Consider the following 14,866-nt stretch of genomic DNA (forward strand, 5'->3'; position numbering starts at 1 on the left):
CTCTTCCAAGTCAACTGATGCAGTATATCAGGAAGTCCTTGACCTAATTTTATCTGTTTTTTTTTCCCTCTACTCCATCAGGTTTCTTCTGGGTCCATTCAAGAAAGTGTGAAAGACCGAGTGATTGACTCAAGACTGCAGCTGTTCATTACTAAGCCAGGACTCTTCACATGCATAGCTACTAATAAGCATGGAGAGAAATTCAGCACCGCAAAGGCTGCAGCCACCATCAGCATAGCAGGTAGGATGGATTTTCGTAATCACATTGCTCCAAGAGGAGAGAGTTGGCACTATTCCGTATCTCATTTGGGGCAAAATCTTTTTTCTTTTATTTCTTACTTTAGTCCCCTTTGGGCAATTTCTTTCTCCTTGGAGGGCACTCCAGAGGTTGATCTAGATAATTGATCTTGAGTGATTTATTGCCTCAGAAATGAAATCCTCTGATAACTCTCCACATGATGGGTAACAAGCATCCAGGAGTTCATTTCTCTTCCATCTCATTTCTTTTCTTTCCCTCCCTTTCTTCTTCTTTATTACCTTCCTCCTGCCTTTCTTCCTTTTTTTCTGTTTTGCCTTTTCTTTTCTTTCCTTCCTCTCTCTTTCTTTCCTCTTCATCTCTCTCTCTCTCTTTTTTTTTTTCTTTTGTGGGGCTAATCACACTTTTCAGGGCTCTCAAAGAGTAACTTGGCAGATCCTTCACACGGTTGTGCCAATTTCTGCATGGCTATTTCTTGAGGGCATTTTTACTTATGAGTATTTGATCTACTTTGTGGTCTTTCCCTTTCCTGTTTCATGAAAATGATAGCAGGACTTACAGGTGTTTTCAAGGAAAAGAGCTGACATACAGATTTCTAGGATATTTTGTTGAGTTATAAAGGTTTATTTTTAAAATGTAAATGCCCCAAAGGCTCCTGAGAACATTTGTGGAATTCCTAAAGATGGAAATAATCCCTGTATCAGGAAATGCCAGGCATGTTATACTCCTAATGTGTCTACTTCCCAAGGGTCAGCAGAGATGCTTGGCCTCACATGTAAGGCAAGCACTGCTAGAACCTGTGCTCAAAGCCAGCTCTCCAGATCCTGCTATTTCTTATTACCATGGCACTTCTTTGATCTTCCATGATGGGGAAATTCCTGGTAATGTTTGTGATTTTAATATGACATGAATAGAGACCACAGAGAGATATACAGGGAGCGCTGGACAAGGCTGGCCTTCTAAAGCATGCCTAGGAAGGAAGGAGAAAATTCTAAAACCAAGGATTCCTTCTGCCTTCCTCTCCAGAGTAAAATCTGCTTATAGCACCTTGAGCTAGCATATCAATTATTCTAGAATTTCCACTGATGGGAAATCATTTCTCCTAGAGAATGATGAGAATTCTAAAAATGAATTTGACTCAATTTAACAAACAATAATAAAACAATTATTGCTTATACAGTATCTTGTTGTTTGTAAAATATTCTTATTTATTAAGCATTTATTAAACACTAGATTCAGGCCATCATTATGTAGACTAAAGGATGCAAACTTAAGTAACAAATGGGATAATTAACAATGGAGTCCCTGCCTTTTGGGGACTCTCAATCTAGAAAGGAAGTCAGCCAGCCATATATATTACGATGCAGACTAGGTTCTACTGCAGAAGCACAGACAAAGAAAACAGCAAATTGGTTGGCAAAGCTTAGAGCATGATGGAGACTGGGAGCAAGATAGAGAATGGGAAGAAAGGCTTGAAATGTGGGCTCTCGGGATCCCTGGGTGGCGCAGTGGTTTGGCACCTGCCTTTGGCCCAGGGTGCAATCCTGGAGACCCGGGATCAAATCCCATGTCAGGCTCCTGGTGCATGGAGCCTGCTTCTCCCTCTGCCTATGTCTCTGCCTCTCTTTCTCTCTCTGTGACTATCATAAATAAATTAATTAATTAATTAAAAAAAAAAAGAAATGTGGGCTCTGGCCAGGTTATGAATAGCCTGAATAGGTTGATGTATTCTTCAATTACTGGGAAGTCATCTAATTATTTTAGAGGAGATTAGTAATATCAGAGATACCATTGACAAATTAACAGATGTTGGGTGTAAAATATTGGGAGATATGGCACACAGTCAGGAGGCTATTCAAAGAATCTAGAAAAGTAATGAAGGTCTGAAAGACAACTGCAATAATTGGTACAGAGAGAAGAGGAGAGATACAGAAGACCTATTAGGATAAAAAATGATAGGATTTGAGGGGTGCCTAGGTGGCTCTGTCAGTTAAATAACCAACTCTTGATTTTAGCTCAGGTCACGATCTCAGTGTTGTAAGATTGAGCCCTGTGGGATCTCAGGGTTGTGGGATTCTCTCTTTCTCTCTCCTCCCTCTGCCCCTTCCCCCTCTTCTCTCCCCTAAAAACAAACAAACAAACAAACAAACAAACCCAAGAGGATTTGAATGTGCTAGAATGTAGCAGTGTAGTAGAACGAGTTAATAGTGTAGTAGATGTAAGAGCTTAAGAAAGGTGTCTAGGACAAATAGTAATTTATAAAACAAAACAAAATAAAAATATAAGAACATGAGGAGGTCCAGGAGATTAAAAAAATAATTAAAATTATAATGCCTTTGAATAACCTGGAATTAGTCTCAATATCTTATGTTTTATTTGATATTTGATCAAGAACCAACATTAAGTAAATAAATAAATAAATAGCAATTTACAGTACCTATCCTCTATCCATCCATTTATATCATGTGCATGTGTGGAGGGGGGGGAGGGAGGGAGAGAGAGAGAGAAAGAGAGAAATATTTACATATGAATACTCAAATCCAAGAAAATAAACTGATTTAATCTACTTTAACCTATGCCTTTTCAGGGTGAAAGAGAAAAATTAGTGTTGCTAATCTTAAGAGCATTTCATTTGAGGTAATTAATTCAGTCATTCACATATTAATTCTCTGCTGGGGCTCTTCCTAGATGGCGGGGGGAAAAGGGACTTGGAACCAGGCAGTAGTGCCCCTCTGGAACAAACCTCTACCCCATTCTCTAGTGAAGTCTATAGCTGGAGATCTTGGGATCTCATCTCTTGGCTTTGTTAGGATGTAGAAGACCCTCTCCCCTCTGGCTGGCTCAGCACCATTGAAGCTCCTCCTGTAACAGCACAGTCCTCTCCATCTTTGTCACATCCTTCATCAAGCCCCTCTCTAGAGTCTACTTTCCAACCTTTGGAACTAGGTCACCCTGTCTCTCCCTATGAAGCCAGGCCTGTTGAGTTCTAATTCAGCTCCTTCTTTATCCCTGTGGGGCCTAAAGTAACTTCTGGATCACTTGCATGTTATACAAAATCCAAGAGAGATTTAGACCTATTGACCCAGTTCCGTTGTCTACCCAACCATGTCATGCTACCATTTTTACACTAATGTGGCCATTTTATATCAGAGTAAGGGATGCCTAATAAGGTTCCTTGCTTCTAGAGTTCCAAATAAGAAGTAGAGAAAAGTCCCCCTGCTTTGGCTTTTTCCTTTATTTATATCTCTCTTCGAGGATTTTGGTCTACAGCAAGGACTCTATAAAATGTATATCTGAATTCTTAATTCCTCTACCTTCCTCCTTTCCATAACACACCAAGCTGGAGACAATCCCTTTAGCACAGCAACTTTCAGGGTCTACCATCTTAAGTACAAAGATGAGTATGAAGGCAGTACTATGGAAATAAGTAAGGAGAACTAATATAATGGGTATATCTTCATCACACCAAGGCAGACTCATTGCACAGACATGATCTTTAAGATGCTAAAATGACTACAAAGCATGATTACCGCCATATTGTATACAGCAACTTCACCCCTTCATCCCTGACCTGGCTGATCCAACTCTATTAACAAATGGAATATACCTGATGAGAGCCTGATCCGACTGCATTAATAAATGGAATATACCAACAGAGAAGGCTAAAATACTAAAACACTAATGGTGTCTTCTGGTGGTAGAAAGAACCTTCAGTTGTGGCAAGCAGCATAGAAGATAAATGGAGAAATGGTCTTGGGCATCAATGCTGAGAGAAGACCAGAGTGAGGACGGAGGTAATCAGCAATGGTAGGCTGGGGGAGAACAGCAGTAGCATTTGTATGGGGAAAAAGATGGTAGAAGCAATGCATGGACTGGTATATAGCGGCAGAGGACTTGAAATCTCTTGCAGCAGCAGAGTTGAATGCAGATGAGGAGCAGTGACCTCAGTAAGTGTAATGGTCATGTTGACTGGAACCAGCAATGACTTGACTTTAGCCAATGGGCCTGGCAGTGCACGTTTAGCAAGTGTTAGGTGCTGTATGTTAACCAATAAGTGTGAATCCTTCTGCACTGCAGGGAAAAAAAATGTTACTAAGATGAGTAAAGAGAGACTCCCTTAAGGAGCTAATTCATAAAAAGCTACAGTATCCTTTTGTTCATCCCCTGATCTGCTTTTCCTGTTGTATCTCATGGACTATGAGGCCTGAAGCTCCTCTAGTTTTCCTAAAATTTCCCCAGGCAGATCTAATGAGAGTGTCTCATGAGTGCAGTGGAATAAGACCTCTGAACCCCATAAGACATCTGCCATTTTCTCTTCCTCTCCTTGACCCCATTCTTTTCCATTAAATCTACTAGATGCCTCAAAATGTTCGCAGTGTTATCAATGAGGAAACTGCCTCCCAATCCTGAGGTGCTCCCTTAGGTAATATTCCAGGAAAGTGAAGCCACATTGGTGAAAATAAGATCCATGGAGCCACTTAATTCAGAATCATTTTAAAGAACCATGGTCTTATGCTCCCCAGACCTCCCAGAGCTTGAATGTGGCATCCGCTTTCTCCAGTCCTGCTTTCAGCCCCTTTCTCCTTTGGCCTCTGATGGCCTCAGAGGTCCAGAGTTTTGAGTCAGGCGTGGTGACTCCTCTTGACATTCTGGCAATGCTTCCTTACCCCAAACTCTCCTTTCTCTCATTTCAGCCATTCCCATCCTCCCCTAGTGTTCTGTAGTCAACAGCCTCCTTTGTCACATTCTCTGTTTCCCTTTGAAGCTTTTCCTCCATCGGTTTATTTACTCATCCCAGCAGGAAAACTGGAAATGGAAAAATCTGGTCTAGTGTTTAGGATTATCTCTAATGATATTTCTAGTGTTTGAAGGAATATAAAAAATAAAGATCAGTCTTCATTTTCCCACAACTCTTCCATGTGTATGCCCCAATCCTTATGCATTGTTTGAGAAATGTGATATACTTCTTTCTGACTCATTTACATTTGCTGTTAGTCATCAAAAGGAGTCAGGAAAATTTTGGAACCTCTCCCTATGAACCAGGAAGTTGCATTTCCTTCCAGCCACAACCTTGAAAGGCTCAAGTTGCAATTTAAAATCACCAGGATGCTGGGTATTTGGCCAGGTGCCTTCTCTTTGTCATTAGAACCCTCGGCTCTGTGACAGAGACCAACAAGACAGCCCACGATCCCTATACTGAGCACAACTCTGAAAGAGCCAGATGCCACCAAATAGGCACTGATACTAAATCTACCAAACATTTAAAGAATTATACCAATTCTTCTCAAACTCTTCCAAAAACTGAACAGGGGGGAACATTCCCAAACTCATTTTATGAGGCCAGCATTACTCTGATATCAAAGCCAGATAAAGACATGACAAGAAAAGAAAACCACTTTCCCTGATGAACACTGATGCAAAAATTCTCAACAAAATTTTAGCAAGTCAAATTCAACATCATATAAAAGAGGACTTATCATGATCAAGTGGGATTGATCCCTGGGATGCAAGGATGGTTCAACATACACAGATAAATGTGATACACCACATTAACAGAATGAAAGATAAAAATCACATGATCACCTCAATAGATGCAGAAAAGCATTTGAAAAAATGCAATATCCTTTCACGATAAAAATGCTCAACAAACTGGGTTTAGAAGGAACATTCCTCAACACAATAAAAGCTATATATGACCAACCCACAGCCAACATTATACTCAATGGTGATCTTCCTCTAAGATCAGGAACAAGAAAAGGATGCCTACTCTCTCTACTCCTATTTTTTTTGAAGGTTTCAAATGTACTTTATTTCTTAAATCATGCCATATTTTAGTGGGTGGGTGCACAGTGCTTTCACTTGGCATCAATTATGAGTTGGTTTTGAAACAATTCATTATTACACCAGCTGGGATTACTGATCCCTCCATTCCTTTGGGGTGACTCTGCCAACAGGGGGCCAACAGAGTGCCTACTCTCACTACTCCTATTCAACATAGTACTAGAAGTCCTAGCCAGAGCAATTAGGCAATAAAAAGAAATAAAAGCCATCCAAATTGAAAAGGAAGAAGTAAAATTGTCTGTTTGCAGATGATATGATCTTTATATAGGAAAATCCTAAAGACTCTACCAAAAAAACATTAGAATGAATCAACAAAACCAGTAAAGTTGCAGCATACAAAATCAACATACAGAAATCAGTTGTATTTTTATACACTAACAACAAAACATTGGAAAAAGAAATAAAGAAAACCATTCCACTTACAATAGCATCAAAAATAATAAGATACTTAGGAATAAGTTTCACTGTGAAGGTAAAAGATCTGTATGCTGAAAACAAAAAGATTTTGATGAAAGAAATTGAAGACACAAATAAATGAAAAGATACCATGTTTCATGGATCACAAGAATTAATATTGCTAAAATTCCCGTATCACTCAAAGCAAGCTACGGATTCAATGCAATACCTATTAATATTTCCATGGCATTTTTCATAGAAATAGAGCAAACCATCTTAAAATGTGTATGGGACCACAAAAATTGTGAACAACCAAAGCAATCCTGAGAATGAAGAATAAAGCTAGAGACATCACACTTCCTGATTTCAAACTATATTATAAAACTATAAGTAAGAATCAAAATAGTATGGAATTGGCATGAAAACAGATTCATACACCAATGAAACTGGATCAAGTCCCTCATGAGGCTCCCCGTGGGCAGCCTGCTTCTTCCTCTGCCTGTGTCTCTACCTCTCTGTGTCTCTCATGAATAAATAAATAAAATATTAAAAAAAGAAACCATCAACAAAATGGAAAGGTTTCCTATGAAATGGGGGAAAGATAGTCTCAAATCACATATCTGAGAAGGAGTTAATATCCAAAATATATAAAGAGCTCATACAACTCAACAGCAAAAAAGCAACCTAGTGTTTTCAGAAAAACATACAGAGAATCTGAGCAGAAATTTTTCCAAAGAAGACATAAACAGATGGCCAGCAGGTACATGAAAAGATGCTCAACATCACTAATTATCAGGCAAATCAAAACCACAATGAGATACTACCTTACACATGTTTGAATGACTATCAAAAAAAAAAAAAAAAAGATGAGTTAAGTGTGATGCAGAGAAAATAAGATCCTTGTGCACTGTGGTGGGGATGTAAATTGGTTCAGCCACTATGGAAAACAGTATGGAAGTTTCTCAAGAAATTAAAAACAAACAAACAAAAAAAAGAAATTAAAAACAGAGGTACTATATGATCCAGCAATTCCACTTCTGGATATTTAGCCAAAGGAAATGAAAACAGGATATTGAAGAAGTATCTACATCATCATGTTTGTTGCAGCATTATTCACAATTTGTCAAAACAGCAGATAAGTTATAAGATATGGAAACAACCTAACTTTCTGTCGATAAACAAAAGGATAAATATGTGATATATGTATTTATAAAATATCTCAACGTATATCTCATAGTGCCTCATGTATACATACAATGTGATATCATTCAACCATGATGAAGAAGGAAATCTGGCCATTTGTACATGGATGAAACTTGAGGGCATTATAGTATGTGAGAGAAGTCAGAGAAAGACAGAGATGTAGGTTATCACTTCTACATGGTATCTGAAAAGTCTTACTCATAGAAAGAGTACAGTGGTCGTTACCCCGAGCTGGGTGGTAGGGGAAATGAAGAGATGTTGGTCAAAGGGTACAAACTTCCAGTTATATGATGAATAAGTTCCGGGAATCTTTGCACATATGATAATTATACTGTACTATACTTGAAAGTTGCCATGAGAATAGATCTTAAATGTTCTCACCACAAAAAAGAAATGGTAATTATGTGACATGATGGAGGTGTTAGCTAATGGTAAGGTGGTAATTATTTTGCATTATATAAGTGTATACCTTAAACTTACACAACGTTATAATTAGATCTGAGTAAAACTGGCCAAAAAAAAAAAAAAAACAACAAAAAACAACAACAACAAAAAAAACAGACAAAGGGATTCAGTAGAGGAAAAGTTTGTATTTCCTATTCTTGGTGGCATTAATAGTCCTTCCTGGAAGGCTGAGGTTCAGAGACCCGTCTATCCTTACCCAGTCTTACCAGTACAGGAATGAGCTGTGTTCCCATCCTTCTTCTAACGTAAGCCACTCCTCACTCTACCAACACCCCCACCACCTGCAATACTCCTTCTTCAGACTGACCTCAGGATCTGGGGCTTCCGGTCGCTAAATTCAAAACTCAAATGAATATATGTAGCATAACCAAAATTGGGCGTAGGGAGAAATCTGATGTGATAGCATGGGAGTTCCCCACCCCTCCAATGGACCACGTATTTATATTACACGTATTTAAGTGCTGACATTTCACACTTTATCAAAAAAAAAAAGAGAGAGAGAGAGAGAAGTTTGAATTCTATTTTCACAATCGATATAGCTGATTGAATGTACTACCCTGTTTCATGGCCCCTCTCATGTCTGATAGTCACACTCCTTCCAGTGTCTTTCCAGTGTTCTTCCCAATTATGAGACACAGGGGGTGAGGTGGGGGGGCTGGATCAGAAGCACACGACCACCTTTGCCACTCAGTGCTTCAGCCAGGAGATGTAGCGTGCTCTTACCAACAAACCAGACACCGTCCCCTGGTGTTTCATGGCGGCTTTATCTAGTTTCAAATTGATTAAAGGTATTTGTTTTTGTTTTAAATGAAAGGGAAAAGAATAAATGAGTAACAGCCAGTAGCCACACTAAATTGCTACCAGCTGTTCTGCAGTTAGGCAGAAGAGGCAAGCATTCTTTTCACAATCAGGCAGCTTTCTCACATTAAAGTTACTGTGTGTTTTAGAAGACAGCCAAGGTTTTACTGACTTTTCCAGATACTTTTAAGGACACTACACGTATTGATGACTGCTGGAAATTTCTGGAATCTTAAAAAATCTTGAGATCAAAGCACTTGCTTATAATGGCAACATTCTTGGACCTTCCCCTGCTCCCCACCCTCCCTCCAAAAGGAAATGCGACTGGAGGAATTTCTGTAAGAAACCCATGGAAGCCCTCTGATTCTCTTACTATTCTTGACACATCCAAGCACCCTTAAATTAGTTTCCTTTTTCTTTCCTTCCTCATCCTTGAAATAGAAGCCTATCTAAGCTTATTATCTCCTCCCAAATACTGTGGCTGGGTTCTCTTTGGCATTGGCAAGATCTTCAGGGCCTTGGGTCCTCCTTTCACAGCTTAAATTGAGGGCTCTTTCATATGCATAACCTTGGCCTCCCGGTATTTCAGCAGGGTTCTCTGCTCAGCTGCTATTAGAACCTGCCTTTGCCCCTCCAAATTACCATTTTCTCTAGAAGAATTTCCTGATGTCTCCTTTTCCTTTTTCTAAAGATCTTATTTATTCATTCATGAGACAGAGAGAGAGGCAGAGACATAGGCAGAAGCAGACTTCCTATGGGGAGCCCGATGTGGAACTCCAGCCCAGGACCCCAAGATCATGACCTGAGCCAAAGGCAGATGTTCAACCACCGAGCCACCCAGGTGCCCCCTGATGTCTCCTTTACTATCTGTACGGTGGTAGAACTGTCTTGTGGCTTGGGTCCTGTAGGTGCTTTATAGAGGTTGGTTTCTCATCTTTAGGCTTGTTTTTGTAATACTGAGTCCCTTGGTGGCTAATGGAGGGGAATTTGGAGTGATGACTCTGCCTGGGCTGATGATGCCACGGTGGTGGACCCAGAGTGAAAAGAATATAGCTCCTGGGACTCTCAGTTTTCTCTTAATTTCCTCCAAATCTGCCTGTTAATGCAGTGTCTGGCCTAATTGAAGAGAACTTTCCAGAAACTTAGTGCTATCAAAGCTATCTCTTGCAAATCTTAAGATCAAAATATACTAACTTTTGTTTCTTTTCCCCCTTTTCATGTGATTTCCTGTGGGAACTTCCTTTCCTGTTAATAGAATGGAGGTAAGATATATCACTGCCACATCGAGGTTTTGTTGTGTTTTTTGTTTGACCTGCTATTATTGCTATTTGCTAAGTACTGTAAAACTTTCAGAATCCTTCTAATTTCTAATCCTTTTAATACTCTTATGAGATGATAATGAAAATGAAGATAGGTAACAACTATTATATATTTAGTGTTTATCAGACACCGTGCTAAGAGCTTTACATGCATTATTTAGATTTATCCTCAGGACATCCCTATGAAACAGATACTACTATTATCCTGATTGTACAGAAAAGAAACTAAGAGAATTTCTTTGAGCTGGAGAGTTCCAGTGACTTGCACAAACATTAAGTGATAGACTTAGAAATTACTATTCTTATTTTTTAAAGAATACCTTTTTTTAAAGATTTTTTTTATTTATTTATCCATGAGAGACACAGAGAGAGAGGCAGAGACACAGGCAGAGGGAGAAGCAGGACCCTGGGATCACAACCTGAAAGACAGATGCCCAACCACTGAGCCACCCAGGCATCCCTGGACTTGGAAATTAAACCCAGACCTGACTCCCCAATTCTCCCTCATAGCTTTATCTTGCAGATAAGAAAGTGTGACCTTGTAATATAACATTTTGCAATGTACAGTGTTTTATTTTCAGGAAAATTGACTTTCATAAAAATTCTATGAAGCTTCATAACTGTTTTTTATCTAATTTTACAAATAACAAAACTAAGATTCAGAATGATTAATTAATAATAGTAATAATAATAACAGCTAAGTTCTGTGGTACATTTACGATCACCACTTTTCTCATATTAACATTACAGTGACTTTATGGGGCCAGACCTATTATGATCCCTCTTTTTTAATATGAGGAACCTGATGCAATAGGAGTTGCCCAGACCACATAGCTTGTAAACCATAAACCCTCAATCTGAGCTCAGGTAGACAGACTCAAGAACTTAGGTTTGATAACTACCACACTAACCCAGATAGCATGATAACTCAGCAGGACCAAGAATTCCAACTACTGATTCTAATTCCGTGGAATTATTATATTCTTAATAATGCTTATTAAAATCATGCTAAATAAAAATGCAGGATACAAAAATGCTTTTACAGAATAATTCTAAATAAACTGTATATATAACCATATGTGTATACACTATATTTAGTATATATGACACTGTATATATTATGCTTACATATAGACTGATTTAACTGACATGTGCACAAATATATACAGTGTTTATATATTTGGCTAATATAATTTTCAAATTTTTGAAATTAAAATTTTCTTCTTTACATCATTTTTTACATCTTTATTTTACACAAAAACTAGGTGCTAATTTTAGTCAGAAGAACTACAACAGGTGTTTTTCAAAGGAAACCATATCCATTTTAGAAAAATGACATTTGATCTATGTCTTAGAGTAGGGGTTAGCAAACCCTTTTTCTGTAAAGGGCCAGATAGTAAATAGATTTGGCTTCGTGGCCATACAGTCTCTGTTGCAACTGCTCAGCTCTGCTGTTGCAGGACTAGAGCAACCACAGACACTTCATAAATGCTTGAACGTGGCTCTGTTCCAATAAAATGTTACTTATGGACACTGACATTTAAATTTCATATAATTTTCACTTCTTTTGATTTTTTTCAATCCCTTAAAAATGTAAACACCATTCTTAGCTCATGTGCAGTATAAAAAAAACAGGCAGAGGGCCTGTGGATTATATTTGCTGCCCACTGCCTTAGAAAACGAACCATCTACAAAGACACTAGGCATGAAAGAATAAAATAATTCCAGTTTGCTCTAGAGAATGGAAGTGGGGTAGAACCCTGTCATCACACTTGTTGAGAAAGTACAGTTGCTGTAGGCAGTTGCTATATAAGGAAAGTTCCTTTATCCACAGGTGGTATGTTCCAAGACCCACGGTAGATACCTGAAACCCTGGGTGGTACTGAACTCTACATATATTATGGTTTTTTCCTATATATCCATATCTATGATAAACGTTTTTTAAAAGATTTTATTTATTTATTCATTCATGATAGACAGAGAGAGAGAGAGAGAGAGAGAGGCAGAGGGCAGAGAAGCAGGCTCCATGCCGGGAGCCTGATGCGGGACTCGATTCCGGAACTCTAGGATCACGCCCTGGGCCAAAGGCAGGTGCTGAACCACAGAGACACCCAGGGATCCCTTATGAAAAAGTTTAATTTATAAATTAGGCATAGTAAGAGACTGACGACAGTAATAATGCAATAGAACGATGATAGTGATATACTGTAATAAAGTTATGAATGTGGTCTCTCAAAATATCCTACTGTACTGTACTCACCCCTCTTGTCATGATTTGAGATGATCAAATGCTAATGAGATGACACAAAACGAGGTGAGTGATAAGACAGTGTGAGGCTACCTGTGATCTTCTGATGCTACGTCAGGAGGCGCATCTGCCTCTGGACTGTGGTTGACTGAGAACAACTGACACGAGAGAGAGGGAAACCATGGATAAGGAGGAAATTCTGTGCCAGGAGACAGGAATAGCTCTCAGGTGTGCCACCTCTCAGGAGGTTGGGGAAAGATGTGGGAGTTTCCACTGGAGGAGTGGGATTGCTTTAACCCAAACTAGCCTCAGCTGGTCTTCTAGATAAGTCCTTGTTTCTATGGGACAGCTCATAGAAACTGCAAGATCACATTTAAAAATCCTCTATTGGGGGGCACCTGGGTGGCTCAGTGGTTGAGCGTCTGCCTTTGGCTCAGGTCGTGATCCTGGGGTCCTGGGATTGAGTCCCTGCAGGGAGCCTGCTTCTCCCTCTGCCTGTGTCTCTGCCTCTCTCTGTGTCTCTCATGAATAAATAAAGAAAATATTTAAAAAATAAAAAATAAAAATGCTTTATTGTATGTGGTTCATGTCTGTTAAAGCAGAGAGAAATAAAAGATATAGTGAGAATCCTTCAAATATTCAATTTGACCAAGGAGAGTTGTCTGTTACACGTTAGAGGGACTTGAGATCATATATCCATTGTTGCCTCTAAAGAGAAAAACTTTACAGAAAGGGAGGTCAGCCAGGTTTCATTTGTCAGGAGGCAAGAGAGGGACTGGCTCGATGCGCAATATGAACTAGCATTTTTGGAGCTTGTCCGGCAGACCATTCCAAAATAACCAGCATTCTGTGAACAGATCCCTGTGACCTCTGCCCCACTGTTTCGAAGGACCAACAGGACCAGCTGCTTCTGGTGTTGCTCCAATGGCGGTTCCAAGAGCTATGAGCAGAGGAACAGAACTTCAGTTGGACAGGTCTCATTCAAAAGATAGCAAAAGACATCAGTGGAAATTCTTTGCATTCATCTTGTCTCCCCTATTTTTGCTGTGACCCTCATTTAAATTTTTTAAGGGATAGGGTTAGGAGGATGAGGCACAATGGCCTTACATGCCTCCATGTCTTGCCTCTAAAATTTGACCAATCCAAAAAAAAAAAATTAGAGGTGTATAAATCTGCAAAAGTGGAGAGGAAAGGGAAGTGGTTTAAACTCTGAAAGTGTGACTGGGCAGTCTGTATATATGTATATGTGTGTGCGTGTATATATGCGTGTGTGTATGTAATACGTATGTATTTGATCCTGTATCTCCTTTACCTTGTAGAGCTGATCTTAGCATAGCTACATTTCCAAAGCTAAGTCTTTTAAGGCTCCTAGGAACATCACAGAGGCATAGAAAATTAGTAAGAACCATACACTTTATGTTTTATGTCTTTCCTCAGCATGCAGAGGGTTTCCCCAGGCTACTTCTCTGCAGGCTGGCAGAAAGAACCAAAATTATAAGGTCTCATTTCTATTCAAAACCAATTCTGCTTTTTTTTTCTTTTCTTTTTTTACATTATACAGCTAATAAATAAATGAGGACCCAGTACTAGCAGGCCAAAGATTGTTGTTGTTTCAAAGATTTTTCCTGGGCTCCTATTAAGAAAGGCAGTAGACATACACAGAGAGGGACTGATTATTAATTGTCAATAATCCTTATTTTTGAGGCTATTTTTATTAATTTTTCTTCTATGTTTTCTGGATTTTCTTTTTTGCTTGTATAATTAAAGGAACGATCACGAATGCTGTTTGATTTCAATAATACTTATGAAAAAATAAAGACAGAGTCAGTTGATGGTTGATACATGAGAGCAGAACCTGAGTGAGTAATTCTCAGCTCAGAGGCACTTGGGGAAATAGTTAACTTACATGATGCGGTTTTTGTGTTAAGTGAAAAGAATCCTACCTGCTTTTATCTATCCCCCTTTTATATTAATATGTGAGACCATTTAGTAAACCAGTTTGAAGTACTTCTTGTTATTAGGTATTATTCTTCAGTTTTTTAAAGCACAACATTCTTACCTCTCTTGAACTTTCTTAATACTATCACAGACCAGGTTTCCCTGAGAAGCTGGAAAACTATTTTTCTGGGTGTTTGCTCAACCCTACCTGGCCCAAGTTTTCATGAGAGCTTTGTTTTTTCTTATTCAAGTCCTTCATTTTAAAAAATGAACTACAAACTATAAGTAATACAATAAGATCTGTTTTGGCTAACAGTAAAAGGCTAGTCTGAATTAGAGAAAGATTCTATATTATAAAACATCATTTCAAAGTCTGGTATTTCTTGGAAGTTCATGGATTCA

The 14,866-nt window shown here is 38.8% G+C and overlaps 1 protein-coding gene across 1 annotated transcript in view; it reads left to right on the plus strand.

Annotated features, from left to right (window-relative positions):
- Positions 1-14,866, plus strand: part of MUSK (muscle associated receptor tyrosine kinase) — an 89,751-nt gene that overhangs the window by 57,480 nt on the left and 17,405 nt on the right. The window contains exons 8-9 of the mRNA XM_038553299.1: positions 82-241; positions 10,215-10,221. Coding sequence (XP_038409227.1) covers positions 82-241; positions 10,215-10,221 — 167 coding nt within the window. The remainder of the gene's footprint in view (positions 1-81; positions 242-10,214; positions 10,222-14,866) is intronic.

This window comes from Canis lupus, chromosome 11 (assembly GCF_011100685.1).
Source record: "Canis lupus familiaris isolate Mischka breed German Shepherd chromosome 11, alternate assembly UU_Cfam_GSD_1.0, whole genome shotgun sequence".
In the NCBI taxonomy this organism is placed as follows: domain Eukaryota; kingdom Metazoa; phylum Chordata; class Mammalia; order Carnivora; family Canidae; genus Canis; species Canis lupus.